Source organism: Argiope bruennichi, chromosome 3 (genome assembly GCF_947563725.1).
Source record: "Argiope bruennichi chromosome 3, qqArgBrue1.1, whole genome shotgun sequence".
Lineage (NCBI taxonomy): Eukaryota > Metazoa > Arthropoda > Arachnida > Araneae > Araneidae > Argiope > Argiope bruennichi.
Window position 1 is genome coordinate 95239766 of NC_079153.1, and position 21710 is coordinate 95261475.

At 27.4% G+C, this 21710-nt stretch overlaps 1 protein-coding gene across 1 annotated transcript; it reads right to left on the reverse strand.

The window, feature by feature from the left end:
* Positions 1-137: 137 nt before the first annotated feature.
* On the reverse strand, positions 138-11892 carry LOC129963236 (phytanoyl-CoA dioxygenase domain-containing protein 1-like). Its single transcript, XM_056077449.1, has 11 exons — positions 11631-11892; positions 11095-11235; positions 10057-10132; positions 7153-7200; positions 3701-3756; positions 3534-3596; positions 3416-3437; positions 3193-3318; positions 1182-1295; positions 974-1100; positions 138-335 (listed from the first exon to the last, which is right to left on the reverse strand). The coding sequence occupies exons 1-11, from the start codon at positions 11655-11657 to the stop codon at positions 287-289; spliced, it is 849 nt and encodes a 282-aa protein (XP_055933424.1). The 5' UTR covers positions 11658-11892; the 3' UTR covers positions 138-286.
* Positions 11893-21710: the final 9818 nt, after the last annotated feature.

Here is a 21710-nt window from a genome sequence, read left to right on the forward strand (position 1 = left end):
TTTTTCTTCTCTTTTCTAATTTAAAATAGAAACAGAAGCCTAATTCTTTGATGACACTAATTTTTCTATAACTTAAAATGCAACTTTAAGATTTATAATAAATACATACCAGTTTTATAGAAGATATTTATTTGAATTAAATTTGATAAAATAATCTTGGACCATTAGAGGCGTTTATAACAATATCATCATTTAGAATTTTTAGTTAGAAAAATTAGAGGAAGGTGAATATAATCACTTTTGATATAAATATTACAAATCCTTATAATCTGCACAGTATGAAATTTTAATTCGAATATACTGATGGAAATGGCAATACTTCAGATGGTTGTAACCTGTAAAGAAAAAAAAAATATTAATGGCATGTTCATATTAAAATTATTACAGTAATTTTTAATACAAATTCAATAACTTAAAAATTTTTTGAATAGAAATTGGATATATATACATGGTGTCTCAAAAATCTTGACCGCAGCTTTCATTCCTTAAATATTGACCATAGACATATACTGTAAATTACAAAGTTGCGTGAAAAAAGGTGCAAAATGTTACGAAATTGATTAAAATTTTCAGGGGATTAAACTTCTCTTTGCAAAATGTTGAGACTATCTGAATTTCATTCAGTCGTTTCTCCTCTAATAAGATTCAAAGATGTGGGTTTGTAATGTAAAATTCACTCTTGTTAATCTGACTCCATTTTATTCTCTCTTATTTACAAGATGTTGCCATACACAAAAAACAGTATATTGGTTTCAAACGCAATTAATTCTGACTTTAAGAGTCCTGAAAGTAAGTTATAGGTAAAATATGTTCAAAGTTAAATCTAGTTTTTAGCCAAAGGTGCTTGTAACATAGGGTGAACATCTGTGTAATGAAAATCTTTCAAGAGGTGCCCATTTTTTAGAAAATTACCAACTAGTTGAAATGTTTACCACTAGATTACTAAATTCTTAGATGAAAATAGAAAAATTACCAATTTTCTTTACTGTATTCTGTTTCCTTTTGCTCAACAATATGAAAAGTATAAATAGGTCTTGATTTGTCTGAAGTATTTTTTCCACTTTTGTGAATAACAGAGCCATGAATAACCACACAATCTCCTGTAATACAAGTATTAATTAAATATGAATAATAATTATAATAAGAAAGTTTAGTATCTATTAAAATAGCTGAAGTTGCACCTTTTTTTGGAAGTACAGGAACATATAAACTTTCATCAAATGAGGGAATTTCTCCTTTAAGTACTAATGATGGATTACCACTAGGATTTCTAACATACCTTTGATGAATGTTTTCTGTAATAAAGTAAATAAATGATTATTGAAAATCGTTCAGTTCCAGATTAAGAATATGTATATTTGAGGAAGAAGATATTGATAATTTTAATTCTTTCTCAAAGCTGATAGATATATAATTAGATTTCCAATACTATTGAAACAACATTTCAAATAAAATGTTTAAAATAATTCCTCTTAACTCTTATAATGTATATATTTACACATAAACATCTACGTTAGGTATAAGCAAGGATGTAGGAAAAGAAATGCAATAATCATGAAGAAAAAATTTTTGAAAACTAAAGTACAGAAAAGCAATAATGTCATGTTCACACTCAGGCTTCAAAGCTAGAGATTTTTTATTCAAAGGAATTAAAGTACATATTTAATTTATGTATCATACAGGATCTACAAGATTTTTTTAATCAGTAAAGAGCGATTATAGTAATGTTAATTACTGAAGCAAAGAATCCAACACATCCTAAAATCCCTGATGTGTATAATCATGTCAAATTGCTGTAAAACTTCAAAATTACATTATAAGAGTTTAAATTATAATTCTGAAGAGTGAAGTGAGTTGAATGGGTATTGAATGTTCTTTATTAACTTTTAAACAAATGAAAAAACTAATAAGACAATAAATGCATAGTGAAAATATGTTAAAGTGAAATGATAGTGCTGAATACTGAAAAAATAGATGACAGAAATCAAGAAAATATTAAAGTGAGAAATTATTGATAAAGGAACATTGAAATAATTGAGCCAAAACATCTGATAACACTGTTATGAAAATTTGTTTGAGCTTTTATCTTTATTTGTTATCAAGCTTTTGAACTTTTCACTGAACATATCATCTGATAAGTTCAAAAGCTCACTAACAAACTATAAAAATGATGTTCTATTCCACAAGAAAGCATGTAAACATAGGTAGCAAAAGACAACTGAACAGTAACCAAAACACTGTGCTTGCTGCAAATCATTTTTTAAACAGCTACAGCACAAAGCACTAAAAGAGAACTCGATGAAGAGAGAAATTATTCAAATACTTCTCTTGTGTACCCTTTCGTTTTTAATGCTCCTGTGACAGGGCATTGAAAGATTTAGAACTATCCTTTATCTTAATTCTTAACACTGCCAGAATTCTTGTATACTTGATAACATTTATTTTGTGCTCAAATTTGTTACTAAGGCCAAAGTCATTAACTCCGCATCCATTAGAAATATCTATAAAACTCTCATCCTTACTATGAAAATAATTAAGCAGAAAACCAATATTATAGATTTGTAACAATATTTTGGTGATTGAAACAATGTAGAATTGATCTTCCAACAGATGTGTAAATTTACTTTTAAGTCCTGGTAAGTTGGATGCAGATGAATTTGATATAATAATACTATGATGTTGTTGGAAACAATATTAATTAGGAATGAAAAATAATAAAATACAGTTATTTAATTCCGAAATAAAGCTAAGCTTCTATAAAAAGTGGTTTTTTTTTTTTTTTTTTAAATGCAGATTAAATGGATTTTTTTTTTATTTAGCCCATGTTGTACAATATTTCTATGATACACCTGTACTATTAACATTGTACAACAATTAGAATATTGAGCAAAATGTTGATTATATATATTTGTTCATAATATTCTGTAATCATATATCAATAAGAAAAAATATCAATTATTTAGAAAATGCTATCAGATTTTTCACATGACAAAAATGAGATAGTTTGTTTTGTTGTTTTCATGCAATCAGATTCAATAAAGTAATTTATGAATTTAAACAAACAGAACTAAAGTGAAAATTCTTCAAAGACTCATAAAAATATTTTTCCAAACAAATACCTTAAAATGTGATATCTGACAATGATGAAAAATTAACATGGCCTCCGAGATCGCTAACAATTAAAAGGAATACCTTTATGTGATCCTGGAATGAACCATAGGCAACCATTCTGAAGAGTGATATCAACAAGTGGAATCCAGAGTCCTACAGCACTTGGAGGCTCAGTGTACAAAAATGTAGAGTCCTGATGAGGTGTTACTTTTACAAAGAGTAATTAAAATAAAAATGCAATATTAAAAATAGTCCCAAGGAATTAATGGCACAATTTTTATGAAAAAGCAATTAGAATACATACCTAAACCACCAATCTCAGGATGCTGGGAAAAAAATCAACTTGTTTAAAAACTTTGAATAAAAGTGATTGAAATAAAAAACAATGAAATGAAAATATTAACCTTATTAATTTCACTTACTTTAAAAATAACCATACTCTGTACAACAACAGGGTCTTTGTATTGTAAGCTTTTTAACACATCCTAGATAGGAATGAAAAAGAAAATCGTCATTTTATGACCGAGTTTTTGTGACCAATTATTTTAAGAAATTTGTTCAGATTTAATATTTTTGTGTCAACACTAACCTTAACCTTCTCACTAAATGTCACTTTTTTAAAAGATGGATTCAACCAGTGTAAAGCTGGAATTTAAAAAACATTGTCAGAAATCAGTTTTAAGGGAAAGCAAAACAGCAATAAAATTAAAAGGTACAAAAGAAATGAAATTAAAATAAGAAATATATAAATTGATTAATATTATCATAAAGATTTACTTATGAAAAAGAATTATTGCATTCTATTTCAGTAGTATACGAGATTAATAAACTAACAAAGGAGGATATTAATAAATGAATTGATTTTAAAAGAAGATTCATTAACTCTGCAGGTGAAGAAAAAAAAAGGTTATATCCAAATATATAATTTTATTGCATTTAAAAACACTACAAAAATTTTAAAAAAACTTCTTATTAGTTAGTCAAATTGCACTCTTTTATATATGAGTTTTATCTAACTCATTTTTTCCCTCATTGATAAGATGAAATTTAGAAATAACTTTTTTACACTTTCATATGCTAGAGCAGAGCCTTTCAACACACAGTGTACATAGTTCTGGGTACATGCTACGGATAAGTAAGATTCAATAATGATATCTGAGTGATGGTGAACAAAAAAGGATTAAAATTAGGAAATAATCCTAAAATTTAGCTTCCCTGTGTATGTGGAAAGTATTGAAATTGTGCACATTCAAAAGTCTATTCATGTGATGAGAAAAAGTGAGGAGTAAATTAAGAAAGAGTAATTCAATGATAATTGTTTATCAGCAGCCAGTAATTATAAATAATTTATCATAATTCATATTACATAATCAATTATCATATAATAGCACATGTATTATATTTACTACAAATCATGTAAAAGCCAATCATGCCTTCTCCAGATATAGTTCTATTAATTTCACAGTGCTTTCTGTCCTTTTTCTTTTGTTCCTTTTGCTTACGATTAATGAGAAAAATCCTGGATCCTTTCTGAGATCCTTAGATTGATATTTTTATTTTTATTTAAAACAAGATTTTAATAACAACAAAAAATTCATGGTTACATTTTAAATAAAAATTCAATCAAATGATCAAAACTAAAGAATGCATTTTTTGCATAGCAAATATTTACAATTTCACTAGAAGAATTCTTAATAATTATTTGGATTAAGTGAAAAAAGAAATTCATTTTTTTGGAGTTGAGATGTAAAAAATGATTCATATAACATAATAAAAAGTATTAACTCTCCCACATCATCTTTGGCTGACATACAAAGTTAAACAAAAATTGCAGATGGAGATTTTATTTCCATTTGCTCAGATGAAGAATAAAATATTTTACATTATCAAACAGTGAATAAAAAACAAAACAGGCATAAATAGATATTAAAACAAAGTGTAATATTTATCTTTTATCATAAACTAAACAAAATTATTTCAATACAGTTTTAAATTGTTTTGACATTTAACAAATACTATGATAAAAATGAAATAGACAGCAAAATCAAAAATAAACCTTATGAATATTCTTAAGTTATACAAGTTATTTTTCAACTTGCCCCTAATACTATTAATAAAATCATCTTTGTGTGAAGAATGGTTTGAAAGATATATAATACTAAGAATATTCTAAAATAAAAAGTCCCATTAAAATACACAAGAATAAAGAAAATTTGAAAATACTAGTATTAGAGAATTGTATTTCTATATTTCATGACAATATGCTAGTTAATGTTCCCAGAACATTATTTTCAGTTATTTATTAATAAAATTAAATATTAATTTAGTATCGGATAACAGCCAATAATGAGAAAAAAACAACAGATTTTTTGATTAAAACATACATAAAAAATAATCAAAATGAAAAAAAAAAATAATCTGCCATTTAAACATAAATAAAAGTTAATGTATAAAAAACTTTTATATTTAAATCTGTTTGCAGTTACTTTTACTATTGTTGAAATCTAATTACTTGAAAATTCTAAAATGTTTAAATATTCTTTTTAAGGAAATAAAGTTTTTTATAATGATAGTGAGTTCAGAATAGTATTAAACCATTGAAAAACAATTTAGATATATTTTTTTTTTATTTGTAGATTAATACAATTTTAGTTTGTATAGAAGATCAGTGACTAACAAAGAAGACAATTCTTTAAAACTAATTGCACATCAAGTGGTTATAAAGCAGAATTTTCCCCCAAAGTGGTGATCGCTTTTATTATTAATTAATATTTTATTTCATCCTAAAAGACGTGCTCATCTAAACAGGTAGTTATATTGTTAATATCTTATTTATGCTTGTCCCAGATAAATTAATTAAAGTTCTAATAGAAAATCTTATGCACATTGGTGAATTGACTAAAAAATTAAAACTAGAAATAATATCACACAGTAAACATTATAGTAACAACAAAAATAAACAATAAAGGATTGGAATTTTATGAACTAAAAAAACTTTGAACATTAAAATCGACACTAATCACTAAAAACAAATCTAAATGAATAGTAATCCATTAACCGAAAAAGCATTGAATTACAAATTTTAAAGCATGATGAAACAAAACAATAGAAATAACTTCTGTCTCATGATGTAAGAATATAATGAACTAGTGCAATAAAAATTGCATATCTCAATTCACCTTTGCTACAATCCAACAACAAAAAAAAAATGTAAATAGCACACAAAATGCACAATCTCCTAATTTTTTTCGTGCTTAGCTTTATTCAGACACATTAAAAAAAAGGACAACTTCTGAATGGAAAAACAGAAGTTGGAATTTTTTTTCTAGGAGATATTTTTAAGCTCTGCCCAGCATTGCAAACAATGCTGGACAATTATATATGCTGATTAATACTAAGGGAGAATATAAATTATAAAATTATAATTACAAATTTCTTTGAGCAATAAGAATTCAAATGCCTTGCTTTCATTATGCGTGTTTTAAATTCATTTAATTGCATGTAATTGATAACAATACATAAAAGTTTGTTTTGATAAATATGCTGCAATTTTCATTTATATACAGATTTATCTTTCAATTCACAAGCATGTTTGAATAGGACAAAGAATGCCACCTGATGATGCTTTGGTAATTGCAAGATTTGCATTTGTCAAATCAGCATTTTATCTATAATCATTATATCAACTAACCTTGTAAATATTCTATTCACTTTTCCTCCCTTATTTGTAACTTGATATGTTGTGCAAATATACATTTTAGAACTTTCAATAATGGATATTAATAACGACATAAGGAAATTCAATATATTAGAAACATCTTAAAGCAGTGGGAGTGTTTTCCCAAAACTTTCTCACAGATTCTCTAATAATACTTGCTATCAGAGTCCAAAAGCCATGAAATAGTCTATTGCTGCCATTTTTGGGATCATATATATACCTAGGGCTTCACTGTTCCCAACTATGTAACTGAAAACTGCTATTAAATGTTGCAAAAACTTTAGTTGCTAAATAAAGATATTATAATAAAGTTTGTTACTCACCATGCCCTATTTTATTTAAAGATTTTTCTTTTTCCACCATAAGCTCACCTAAGGAAAAATAAAGTATGATTTAAAAAGACAAGAAATGATAAACTATTCTTCATTAATGAATAATATAAAAAACATTTTCAATTGAACATATAATAAATTATTTAGAAAAACCTAATGAGTAGTAATATATAAATGTATATTCATCAATAATAAAATGTATTTTAAACACAAAAATATGACACATTAATATTAAAAAATACTAAGTTATTTATAATTTGTAGCAGTCCATCCTAATAAGACAACCATTTAATTCAATAAGAGTTATGTACAAGTCCATTCTAATTGAAGTAAAAAAAATTATAAATATCATTTTTGTTTTTTAACTTTGCAAAAGAAATAATAGTATATAAAATTAAAATAATAAATTATTGAATTGAAAAAAATGTAATTAAAAAAATGTGCTTTTTTTTAAACATATGCCAATTTAGTCACATATTGTATAGATTTGTATCATAAATGCAGAAAGCAATTCATATGCCAATTTAGTCACATATTGTATAGATTTGTATCATAAATGCAGAAAGCAATTCATTGCCAAATCACACAGACATCTACCCATTTTCAAGTAGTTTTAGTTATAGAACTCAAGACCTTCAATCTCAGAATCAATTTTCTCAATCATGTCTTGCCTTAAACTATTAGGTCATCGATGATGTATAATAATGAGTTGATGTAATAAAATGAATTCTGCCCCAACAAGACTGTAATTGCATATGACTAGTTTTAACCAGTTTTTATTATCATTACATAATCAAAGTGATATTGCATATCTCTATTCTGCAGTGTCAACCATCAAAACACAGCTTAAACCAAATGAAAAAAAAAAAAAAAATGGATGGGGAAACTGTAAAGTCAGGTATAAAATAATCCAAATCAAATACAGATTTTGAATAATATTAAAAATACATTTATAAAATATATATATATATTAATATAGCAATATACAGAAAATTTACATTTCAAGATTATGCGAAACTCCATAAAAAAGTTCATATTTTCCTTATTCACATAATTATCCACTATTTCATATAGATATCAATTAAGTTATGCAGATTTAAGTTTCGCTTGCCTCTGGATTATGTACACATGGAACCAGACACTTAACATGAATTCTCATCACATCCTACTTTCTCAGGAAGTGGTTGACAAATTACAGACAGATGGATAACTCCAAAATGATAACCATATTTTAATAATCCCAAAAAAGGTTTTTAAGATAAGAAAAAATAATTATATAACACAGAGGAATATCTACATATATATATATATATATATTTACACAACAATAAATTATGTGTCCTAATAGTTCATAAAAGAATAAAAATTTTTATTTAGGACAATAAGACATAATAATTTGCACCAAGTATCAAAATTATTAAGGTAATTATCTTTAAATGGATATATATCAAAAGTGAAACTTGCTCTAAATTTATCAGTCAGGGAGGAACTGAACCATAGAATGGATAAAACTATATTCCAAAAAAGAAAATGATTTGCTGCTGAAAAATGCTTTGAGATATCACAAGGAAATGAGATCTACAAAAGAGCTGTGGAAAATTATATGAACAAGGAATATAGGACTCTATTCATGAGGTTTTACATAACCTTGAACTGTAAGTGTATTAATAATAAATGTTAAATGTGTTAATAATAATGTAAAATGTTTTGTGTATTAATAATATATATATATATTTCTTAAAATATGCTTTAAACATTATTCAGTTTGAATTTGGTTACTTTGTTAGGTTTTTTTTTATTAATTTTTTTTTTTTTTTTTGAGGTTTTTAGGTTTAGGCAACTTTGTGGGTATCATTCCGCTGACACGCACGAAAAAAAAAAACACACCTCTATGGAATAGAGAAAATTTTCTTTCTAGTTCAGAAAAACCGACATCTTAATGCAGTTAATATTTTGACTAACAATGCATCATATACTGGGTATCCACCCTAATTGTGGTTCAACAGTCAACTTCTAAATCTTTGGAAATAGGCACATACTTCAAGTTGATAAAATGCCTTAAATTATATAAAGATTTCTCTATTATATAGTTTGAGTCAATAAATGCATTTCTGAAAAACTTATGATGTCCACATTTTTATACAGGCATTCAATTTCATTAATCATACTTATGTTAGTTAAAATCTTTAAATTCCATATATTTTAAATGGGTGGGGAGGGGAGAAAACCTGATTCAATTCCTTTGTAACCAAAACTGAGCAAGTTATGAAGTTTTAATTTTCATTATTTTAGATCAATCAAAAGTCACTTTGAAGAAATACATGTGCTAATTCATATATTTCCAAGAAGGCATTGAAATGATTTAAAACCCTCTAAAATAATGATATTCAAATTTTCATAATTTGATCAATTTTGTTTGCACAGGAATGAAACTTTTCATGTTTAAAAAGTTAGTGTCACAGAAATTTTATATAAGAAATTTAGATGAATTTTTAAAAATATTTTAAACAGAATTTTGCAGCAATATTTGATTGCACATGCATTAGTAATGCATTAAATTTATATTTTCTTAACTTGTTCAACTTTTTCAAATTCCTATTTATGCAAAATTAACAATATTGTATATTTATTAACTACATGTAATGTTTATATTTATTTGAAATAAATAGTATTTCATTAAAATTTATTTCAATCTAAAGTTAGAAGGTATAAGTTTCATCTAACTTAAAAAAATAATAATAAAAATTATACTTTAATTATTATTATTATTTGATTTATCTACAAAAATATATATTCTGAAACAATCACAATTTTTTTTTTTAACTTAATGACATTTTGATATGAAAAAAACGTAACAACTCTTAAATGAAGATTTTTCTAGTTTAAGAAAATTACCGTTATCATTAACAGCATCCTTTTCAAAAAAGAAAGATATTTTGTCACCAGAAGTTATAAAATATTCATCTCGAGCCTGAAAAAAAAAAAAAATAGCAAAATGTAGGTAAGAAATAATTTTAGTAAATATATTTTAAATAAAATATGCATACTTAATTTTATGTGCTTTTCATGCTTAACAAATTTAAAATATTTTTCTGAAATCAAAATATTATTTAAAATTATTATGTGGACTGTATTCAGAACCATGTAATTATTTAAGATAATTAATTAATATTCGCACAAAATATTTTAATTTTTAATTCTAGATGTACCTTAGTTAATACATTTTAAATAAACAACACTAAATAACACTGTATTCATTTTATTATTTACAATGTATTAAAGTAATTTTTGAATCAAAATCATTTCTTTAAATGAATGAATAAGTCATATATATTAAACATTAAGGAGAACTTTTAAAGAATAATTTACATAGTGAAATTTTGTTTCAATTTATTGTGAATCACTGAATGGTTATGAAACAATTTTTAGATACAAATTTTATTTATAATACAATATATATATATATATAATCACATTAAGGTGTTAAAAATCAAAATATATATTTACGTACTAAATAAATATTAGAAATCAATTTTTTAAAAAGTTAAACTGAAAGTTAACTTTAGCAAAAGCCTTTATGTCAAAGGCTTAAAATTAAAAAGTTTACATTTTCGGTATCATGAATATCAATTAACAATGAAATAATTCAGAAATATTTTAAATTATTGTTATTTAGATTTTAGATGATTGTTAACTGATAAATATACAATGATAATGATTTTATAATAAAATTTTTTAAATGTACTGTCATGCATATTAAATTAATACTTAACCGCAAATTATTCAAGGAATAATCTTGTTACTATATTTCTGTTGAAATTAATGATGAATTCAAGAAATTAAACTTGAATTTGTTAGAAATATATTAATTATATGAAGAATTATGAAATTAATAAAAAGGTGTGATGAAAGGAATTTACATCCAAATATTACTTGATCTTTCCCAGTATGAAATACAGAACAGTGTTCTGGAAGTTCCATATTCTGAACAATTGTTGAACATTCTTGAAGAAGTTTATCCACTTCAGCTGAGCTTATAAAGTTTTCAATCAAAGCATATCCTTTATTGGAAAACTGTAGGAAATATAAATATTGTTCATGAGAGAAAAATAAATAAGGAAATAAAAAATAAGTTTATGAAATCTTTTTAATATTCTTTAAATATTACATAATTCAATGAGGCATTTCATGATATAATCACATCGTGCTTCAGAATTATTAACAACATTTTCCAATAATGCAACTTTTAAAAACAGAAAATTCTATTTAAATTTTAAAAAAACATCATGGTTTAAAAGTCAAAGTAATATAGAAATAATTTGATTTCTAATACAAACAGATAAAACAATTATTTCTAAAATAAAAAGGCAATTTTTTAAAAACATGTATGCCATTAAATTATATAATGCAGTGGTTTTTGTTGCATTATGTAATTAAAATGATATTGAAAGTAAATCAAAATAACTCACTTCTTCGAAGATATGTTCGGAATTCATATTTTTACTGTTTGCTTTGTAAAAACAGTTTGCTAAAAAAAAGGAATAAAAAATATTGGAAAGTTTAAAAAGTTCAAGAAATTGGTAGGCCCTTTTTAGCTGTTTTATCTTAAATGATCTGAAAAAAGAAATGTTATCAATAGCGTCCAAAATAGGAACTTCCGTCGCTTTGAAAAAACGGTTGCCGGTTTATCTTTGAATCGCATATTTGCTATTTTATTCCATGTGACAAGTCACGAGTTGCGTTTGTTTACAAATAGATTACTTTTAGTCACAGTTATAGCTAGTAAATCAAAACCTTTATTATTTTTCGTAAGACAAGAATAAATAAAATAAGTGGGTAAATAGTGAAAAATCTCAGCAGCTGATAAAATTTTCTAAATAGTACGGAGTTAATGGGCGAAATCTAGAATTTTATTTTCTATTCAGAAGTAGCTTGTGATGCGCGGGGATAGAACCTGAGACCTCGTGGTTCGCAGTCCTGTAACATGACCATGATATGAAAGCAATTGCTAGGGTAGCGTAGTTGTTAACTGACTTATATGCTATTCACTACAAGCTAACAGTTTAAAGAATTGATCCGATTATAGTGAAATAAAAGTAGTTATGCTGTTTTATTTCCCACTATTGTTCAATCCGATTAAGAGCTCAGAGTAAGCACAATGATTGTGAGCAAAACTGATGTAGCCTCATCAAGAATTACTTTTGATGAATAAATATTAACGGAATGAATATGTGGTGAACATTATAAGTCAGATAACAGTTACGAGATATGAGTATTACTTTTGTCTTGTGGTCTTGTTACTCGGCAGCGAATCCACAAGGTCCCAGGTTCCATCCTCGCTCATGCCAATCTTCCACATTGGTGACCTCGGACGATGAACCTTCAACCTTCGTAAAGCTATTATGGCGCCATCTACCCACAGCAGCTCAAAATCGTCAGACTCACTTGGCGCAACAAAAACCACTTACCCACACAACTTCGCCATAACGCTTGGCGCTTCTCAAATGCTCAAATGGGTACAGGTGCATTAGATTCAACAGCTAAATACATCACCATTCAACAGCCGTATCGTTCGTCTCATGATTTTGGGATTTGTATGCTTTTATGCCGGGTAAGTGGCGTCACCTAGGAGTGGCTGAATTTGAACTCCATATTCCGCACTATTTACAACAACAAATAATAAAGACTATTAAATAATTATATATATTTCTATCTTTTTGGACATTAGTAAAAATGTATTTATGAAAACTGTTTTTATTCAAATTTATTTCATTCAATAATTTTGCCAAAAATCAGAGATATTTGCTATCATGCATATACCTAAGTTATACTTATTCATGCGAACGTAGCTTAACGCCAAACTTGGCAATCTTAAAATTACTGCAACTCCTTTATGCGCCTTACCAGTCTAGTCTGTCAGATGTTCATTAGAACGCTGACCCGCATCGGCTCAAAAGCCCTCGCAGAAGCTGTGAACTAGAGATGCATAATCCACGATTTTTTGATTAACAAATAATTTTGCTATTGTTATTTTTAAATATTTGTTCCAAACATCTGTTATTTCAATCATATTATTAATTAAAAATTATTAATTAGTATTAAATATAAAATTTATTTATTAATTGTAATTAATGATTAATTTACTAATTTAAGTAACGTGTGATTGAATTAATTTATCTATTTCAGCTTACTTCTTAAATTTGATTTTTTAAAAAAACTATTTATTTAATTTCTTTATTGGAGTAAACCATTTTCTCAAACATTTGAATTAAATATATGTCACGTCCTTAAAATGTTTACTTTAGTTCTATATTCTACAAATAAATGGCACCAGTAATAAACAGAATATATGCAATCAAAGTCATGTCGCAAGCAATTAAAAAGGATCTTTATGGAATAGTGCATCGTCAGATACGAATATCGGAAAGTCAAGGTCACTCCCATGAAGTGGAGTGGCGACTTCACACTTTCCAGTGAAGTCATCGATCCTATAAATGTCAGTGATATGCAATTCAATGATACGATAATTCCAAGAATAATCGGTCCTTTCACTTTTTAACCCATTCACAGATTTCTCCTTTTCTGTTTTGTTCGAGAGCTTCCATTGGACAGATCGTATGGATTGTTACTTTCTATCGTGATACAAGACCTGTAATCAAAATATCACCAGTAAAATTGTATCAAGGATTTGAATCACCCCTTTTTCGAAAAATATTGATCACTGGTATTTGTGACTTTTTGATATTGGTTACGTAATAACTGCTCGTAAAATATTCGTCATCCCTACTGTACATCCCAAAGTCATTCCGCAGCAGCCATGTATTATACTAACTATTCATCGGAAAAGGATTTTATGAAGTTGTAAATAAAGAAGTTGATCAAGTATAGCCCATTGTTCACTTCGAACCACCAATACTTTTGTTGAACTATATGAATTACAAGTAAAAGAGATTGTTAACTTGATCACGTTTATATGGTTGATACTATTTCTGAACTACAATGGAACCTTGCTTAACGAGCATAATTCGTTCTCGAATATTACTCATAATTTGAATCACTCGCTAAGCAAAACATTATTTTTCATACAAATCGATGCATTGTTTGCAAACGGATTCCAAAACCCTCCACGCTTTTGTGCATGCTTTAGGATGGGTTTAATTCGTCAAAATAGGAATGAGAGGAAAGATGAAAGGAGGGGGATGTTTACATTTAACAATAAAATAAACTCGGATTACTCGTAGACTGAATTAAAATAATACGTTCAGAAACATCACGATATTCACATGCACGTGAAAATAAAAAAGGAACAAAAAATTATCTAATAGGGCGAAAATTAAGGCCAAGAATGACGAAGAATTCCAGAAATACGTTCATCTTTCCGCGTCTCTCCCCTTAATGAGTAGAATCGTCGAGAAGTGGTCGCCTCAGAATACTGAAACGAGCAGTAAAATAGAACAATGAGATCCATTTCAAAAACGAAATACTCAAATTCTTAATATTGTAATTTATTATTTATAATATAGAATTTTTTATAAGAAAATTATCTAAAGATATTTATTTTTGACTAATATGAGACAGCAAATTAGTCAAAATTTGACATATATGAGACAGCATTATCATTAAATGAGTTTATAATATGCATAGCTACTGCCTTATCAGTTTGATGTGCTTCTCAACAAAAAATGCAATCATTTCTCATGATGTCAGCATCTTCGTTATTTCACTGGAAGATTATTGCCCTTTTGTATCTATTATTTCTTCCTCTCCTGGCCAAATCTCCACCACAATTTTGCTATGATTCAGAATGCCGCTTCACAGTTTGGTAATTATGGCTATATTCTTCCATCAGCTCATCGAAGTCATCGCTATCCACCTCTAGTCCAAAAATCTTGGCGAAAGACAAAACTCTCTCGATTAAGACTCTACAGGTACTTGCTAAAACCCATCGGAATCACGTTTGACAGCACAATTCGGACAAAACTTTTTTTTATAAGTATAAGGGTTCTATTCAAACAAATGCTCAACATTCAGGTCAGTTGAGCATGTAACGTTACAATGTCTCTTCACTATCGTTAAGAGAGTCACTTTTTTGTATTTTATTTTGCCCGCTATGCGAGTTTCGATTGTATATGATATAGGATATTTCGCAAAAATCATACTAAATATCTTACAAGTCAGACATTGACCCCATAGATACCAAATCTGGTACAGTTAATTTTTTTATAGTAAGTGGTCATTAAAGATAACACATGCGAAAAATCCTGATATTCAATGACTTTTGTTTTTCTTTTGGTTTTGTATGAAACGCATGTAAATTACAATTATATAACTTTTTTAACTAAAGTTACTGTAATCTGTACTATAAATAAAGATGAATGTGTGTGTGCATGCGAGTACCTGTTGTAGCTGTACAGGACATACCGTTAGACCATAGATTGGACGCGAGAACCTTTCATCGAGTCAGAAGAACAATAGAGGCGTATGATTCAACATTATAAAAGAGAATATAATATTATAGTTGGAATGTTTTTTTTATGTTTGTTAACGAGACGGTGATTAGAAGAGGACATGAACTTCTACGTTAGACCCAGACCTATCAAATTTAGCACATATTTGCATTGCAAAGTAAAAATTGCATTTTAGAATATTTTTCAAATTTTAATTATAAATAAAATGAAATTTTGGCGTTCTCAAAACTACTGAAAATCACTTTAAAAAGAATAGAATCGTTGTTATTATAAATATTTCATTCAGGATTTTTCTTTCATTGTTGATGATGAAAATATGAAGATGGGTCTTATTTTTCTTCCAATTATCTTCGGCAACCAGCTGATTCGTCGGCGATATTGGTTATATTTCATTTCAATTATATTGTATATATGTAAATTCATAACCACGATTCCATCAATTTGTCAGTCATTAAAATTATGTTATTTTAATTGTCTTACATATGTTTTGTTCATTGAGTGCATGGACCTTTCTAATGAAGACCAATTTCGCTACAAGACAGTGTTATTAAAAATGTAATTGGCTTCTAAATTTCACGTAAAAAAAGTGAAATAGCAACTTTAGTTTTTTTAAAAAAAAATCATTTTATAAACTACACAGAGAGATTTTCCCTAAGCTTTCAACAAAGGAAGAAAATCATACTATTAAATATTAGAATGGAACAATGATCATGGTTTGAGTTTTAGGTAATGTAATGTTAGGAACATTGTAATTTAGTTTTTGAAATCAAGTAAACATTTTAAAAAATGCCCACATTCAAGAAAAATTTGGACGATTATTAAATTAATATGATTGAAAACACAATTTTTGAAGTTTTAAAATGGTATTAAATTCATTTTTGTGCAATTATATTTTCGGGAGTTATCGCAAAAAAAAAAAAAAAAAAAAAAAAAGTATGCTTTTAGTATGCTTCAAAAAACGTATGCTTTAAGTATGCTTCAAAAACGTATTCTAATTATCCTTTAATTAAACTGAAATAGTAAACAATGAAAAAAAAATATTTACCTATTTTTAAATAGCTTTTACAAGAAATTTTTTGAATAAGTCGCAGTTTAATATTTCTGTTTCAGATTAAAGTTTAAATTTCAGATAAACTGATAAAGAATTTGGAGATGCCCAACACAATAAACAGAACAATGCAAGGCTTGGTACATGTTATATGTTTATAAAAATTTAAAGTTTAGAAGTAATTTACTGAGCAATAATTAAAAGGAAGCAACATAAAATTTCTAATTAGAAATTTCAGCAATCATTAATTCCGGCCAACTAATTGGTCGTCGGAGATCGCTAGTCTATACTTATAATAAAGCTCAATGTGTGTGTGTGTGTGTTGGCGCTCTACAGGCCAGGTCATTTGACATACAGCTATCAAATTTGGTACATGTATACCTTAGAGGTCGGGAATGTGCACCTGGGGTCTCTTTTTTTGAAATTTTAATTAGAATTTTAATTATTAATTAAAAACTAACTTTCCCGCCAAAAACTTCCATTTTCCCCACCGCCAACTTTTCCGCCAAAAAAATCTTCCATTTTCGCCACCGCCAAATGAGTAAAGCTTCCGGGTTTTTTTCTCCCAACAGTAATGAGGCTAGGGTTAGTATTTTTCGGCGGATTATTTCAAACGATTCTGTTTATTTTCTTAATGTTTGATGCATTTAAAATTAAACATTGTTAATGAATCGATCCTTCAAATTCATTCTGAAGTACTTTTGAATTAAAATAAAACATAATAAAGGAAATTAAAAATTTCTAATCCGCATAGCGTTACCCCAACTGGCGTAGAAAAAAAATCACGTATTTGCGTTGCGTAACTGGGGTTGAAAATTCACGCATGCGCTTTGTGTTCTGAATTCCGCATTGTGTTGACGAATTATTATCAACGGATGTGGACTGGATTTAAATTTTTTTTAGGTTCGTTGCATGCTTTTGTAATCAAAATGTAATTATGTTAGTTATATATTTTTTGTATATGCTTATAGTTTTAAGTGTATCGTTTTTTAAGTAGTTTTTTTAAAACCTGTTTTAAACCGTCTATTTTAAACGATTCGTTTCATGTTCTTAGTGTTTGATGCATTTAAAAGTAAACATTGTTAATTAATCGATCTGCTCATGATGAATCTAAGAAAATTTTATTGACAAATTCTTGAGATAATACGTAAATTGAAAAAGATATTCTTTAGTGCCCATAAAGTTTAAACGCTGAGTGACTTTATTTTCATTAATCAGATTATTAAAAAATTCTTTGTTTCAGTAAAAAATATTATTATATTAATTGCAGATTAATTCTTTCCACTTTAATTTAAAGCATAAATTCTACGGGTGCTAATAGAAAATTAGAGAGATACATATTACGTTATGACTGAAGGCCTTTATAATATTATGAGTGAATTATATGACTATCAAAATTTGAAGTTTTAAAATATTTTGATGAAGAAGCTATTAAAGTAGGAATTGCATAAAATATTTAAATATAAAAATTTTAACGGACATTAAGATTGGCGAACCGGCTGGTCGACAAATTCTTGAGATATTACATAAATTAAGAAACATATTTTTTAGTTCCCATAAGGTTTAAATGCTCAGTGACTCTGTTTTCGTTAATCATGTTATTAAAAAAATTAACATTTATTGACAAACACGAACACACTGATATTCACCGTTACTCTGATTAGATGTTATAAAATCTGAATAGATAAACATAAAGTGTAAACAGCTGTACGCCGGTTTCTATGGCAACACAGCTGGAAAGGGAAAAGAAGTTTCTAAGACAGAACATCTGCTTTACACAATTTTATAGAATAACTTTTCCCCTTTTTCGTTTCATTTTTTAAAAAAATTACTTATTTAATAAGAACACCTGCTTTACCCAATTTTTTAGAATAGTTTTTTCCCCCTCTTCGCTTACTTTAAAAAAAACATCTATACTTATATATAAAGTTCAATGTGTGTGTGTGTGTGTGTGTGTTGGCGCTCCACAGAAAAGACCATTTGACCTACCAAATTTGGCACATGTATACCTTAGAGGTCTGGAATGTGCACCTGGGGTCCCTTTTTTTGAAATTTTAATTAGAATTTTAATTATTAATTAAAAGCTAACTTTCTCGACAAAAAATTATTCATTTTCCCTACCACCAAATGAGTAAAAGTTCAGTTTTTTCCCCCCAACAGTAATGAGGCTAGGCTTAAGATTTTTCGGCTGATTATTTCAAAGGATTCTGTTTATTTTTGTAATGTTTGATGCATTTAAAATTAAACATTGTTAATTAATCAATCTTTCAGATTAATTCTGAAATACTTTTGAATTAAAATAAAACAGAATAGAGGAAATAAAAATTTCTAATCTGCATAGCGTTACCCCAACTGGCTTAGAAAAACTCACGCATTTGCGTTACCGTAACTAGCGTTGTAAATTCACGCATGCGCATTGTGTTCTGAATGTTGACATGACAACCAATATCAACGGACAATTTAAATTATTTTTAGATTAGTTGCATGCTTTTGTAATTAAAGTGTATTTATGTTAGTTATATATTTTTTGTGTATGCTTATAGTTTTAAGACCATCGTCTTTTAAGTAGTTTTTTTTTTAACCTGTTTTCAACCGATTATTTTAAACGATTCGTTTTTTTTTTTTTTTTTTTTTTTTTTTAGTGTTTGATTCATTTAAAATGAAACATTGTTAATTTATCAATCTGGTCATGATGAATCTGAGAAAATTTTGTTGACAAATTTTTGAAATATTACATAAATTAAGAAAGATATTCTTTAGTTCCCATAAAGTTTAAACACTCAGTGACTGTTTTCAATAATCATATTACAAAAAAAAATTTAAAAAAATACTTTGTTTCAGTAAAAAAATATTATTATATTAATTGCAGATTAATCCTTTCCACTTTAATTTAAAGTATGAATTCTATGGGAGCCAACAGAAAATGAGAGAGATACATATTACGTTATGACTGAAGGCGTTTATAATATTATGAGTGAATTATATGCCTATCAAAATTTGAAGTTTTAAAATATTTTGATGAAGAAGCTATTAAAGTAGGAATTGCATAAAATATTTAATTATGAAACTTTTAACGAACATTAAGATTGGCGAACCAGCTGGTCGCCAAAGGCGGCTAGTAATAAATAAAATAACATTATCAACACACTAGATTATCTTGCTGTAAAGGGAAAATCAAAACTAAAAATTAAAAATAACACTATCAATAAAAATAAAAATAATTTCAAAAAATGAAATCTACAATCGCCAATTTCAAGTCATCATGTAAGAACATTATTATTTTTAAGTCATTATTTGTCTTAATTAATTTAAGTCATTAACCAGTTTAAACAACCGGTTTGAAACCATCAGGAGACTTTTCTATATAATTTTTTTAAACTTTTATTTTCAATTTTTCTAGTTGGCAAACAAAGTTTTGGAGCTCAAACGATTTTAAAATGGGGGGGAAAAAACAACCCCATCGTTTTTTTAAATATCGACGCATTCGTAATCTAATAGTCTCGTGACTGTTTCAAACCGGTTTAAACTGATTAATGACTTAAATTAATTAAGACAATTCGTAAGAATTCAGAGAATGTATAATTTGGAAATAAATTTGTAACTTTAGTTGGCGATAAATCGACAAATGTGACAACCTTCTGCATTATTTTCTAATAACCCTAAAAGCAAAAAATTGATGTCTCAAAATCGATACATCGCCAATTTGTTGTCTACGCATTTTGAGGCTTTCAAAACCTTAAACCAAAACAACACCATGTTCTCACATGATAATAAAAATATAATTACCAAAATAACTGTATATTCAAAACGTAACATAATTTAAAGAAAAGACAAAAAGAAAAAAAAAATTAGGCATAAAAACATCAGTGAAGCAATAAAAATGAACTGCATATTATCAGAACAAAAGAAAGTTTTAAATTGCAGGAATTACAAATGGATTTTTTTAAATTCATGTTTTTAACGGACGAACAACACTACCGATTTGATAGAACAATAAAATTATTTTAACTTTCGTTACGATATTGCAAAACCTCTTTGAAAATTATGTATAAAATATTTCTAAAAAAAATTGCCAAAATTAAGAACAAATCAGAATGAGAACTAAACTAATATTATTTGAAATACTGATGAGAACTTAATGGATCTTGTTTGTAATAAGTCAAAAAGTTGTGGCCCTTGTACATCATGTATTAAAGATTTTATCATTAAACAAGCTTCATGTTAAAGTATGCAAGAACTTTATGAACTTTATAAAAGACGTCAGCTGTCAGTACATAGTGACATATTCAAATCTGAAGACAAATAAAATATAAATAGATAAGGAAATTAAAGGTATGAGGAGAACTTGAAACCAACCCTATGCATTGCTTTCAGTTGAAAGAAAATTAGATGATTTAGATGCAGAAATAATTAATGAGAGATTTGCACAACCATCAAGAGAATTTTACATGTTTGTTGACTTGCCCTTAAAGTAGTGAACCGTAAGTGATATATTTCTGTACTTTGGAGCTGTTAATTTTTGACAATAAGAAGTATTTATTAAAAAAGAAATTGAAATTGGTAGAGAGCTTGCTTTTCAGGTAAAAGTGAATTATAGTGTGCCCCCTTCTGCGCCAACAATGCCAAGTCGCCAATAAAGATAGCGGACAAAATAAGCAAATACTTCCACGGAACAGTTACGATTACCATTTCCCGCCGTATAATTAGGACTTTTTACTGATAAGTATTGTTTTTTTTTTCATACTGCCCGGTGCCTTCTACAGATGCCGAATATTTCTTGGGTTGAAAAATCGGATTCCCTCGGAAAAACGGAGTCGAACCCATACTTTAAATGGTTTGGAGTGAAGATATTATCACATTATCAGGAAGTATTGCTTCAAGGGATAATACTTAAGGGATATCTAATGGATATTTTCCCCTATTTTATCCTTTACTCCAAAGTTTAAAAATAAAAGAGAAGGTATAATAACAACATGTCTAACTACTCTGATTGTTATTACTCCAACTTTATTGAATAAATTTGGATTTTATGA

Coding starts and splice junctions, on each gene's coding strand:
- LOC129963236 (XM_056077449.1), bottom strand. CDS start 11,657: ATGAATTCCGAACATATCTTCGAAGAA. Junction 11,236..11,630: donor CCGAACATATCTTCGAAGAA/GTGAGTTATTTT, acceptor TATTTCCTACAG/TTTTCCAATAAAGGATATGC. Junction 3,597..3,700: donor CATTTAGTGAGAAGGTTAAG/GTTAGTGTTGAC, acceptor ATTCCTATCTAG/GATGTGTTAAAAAGCTTACA.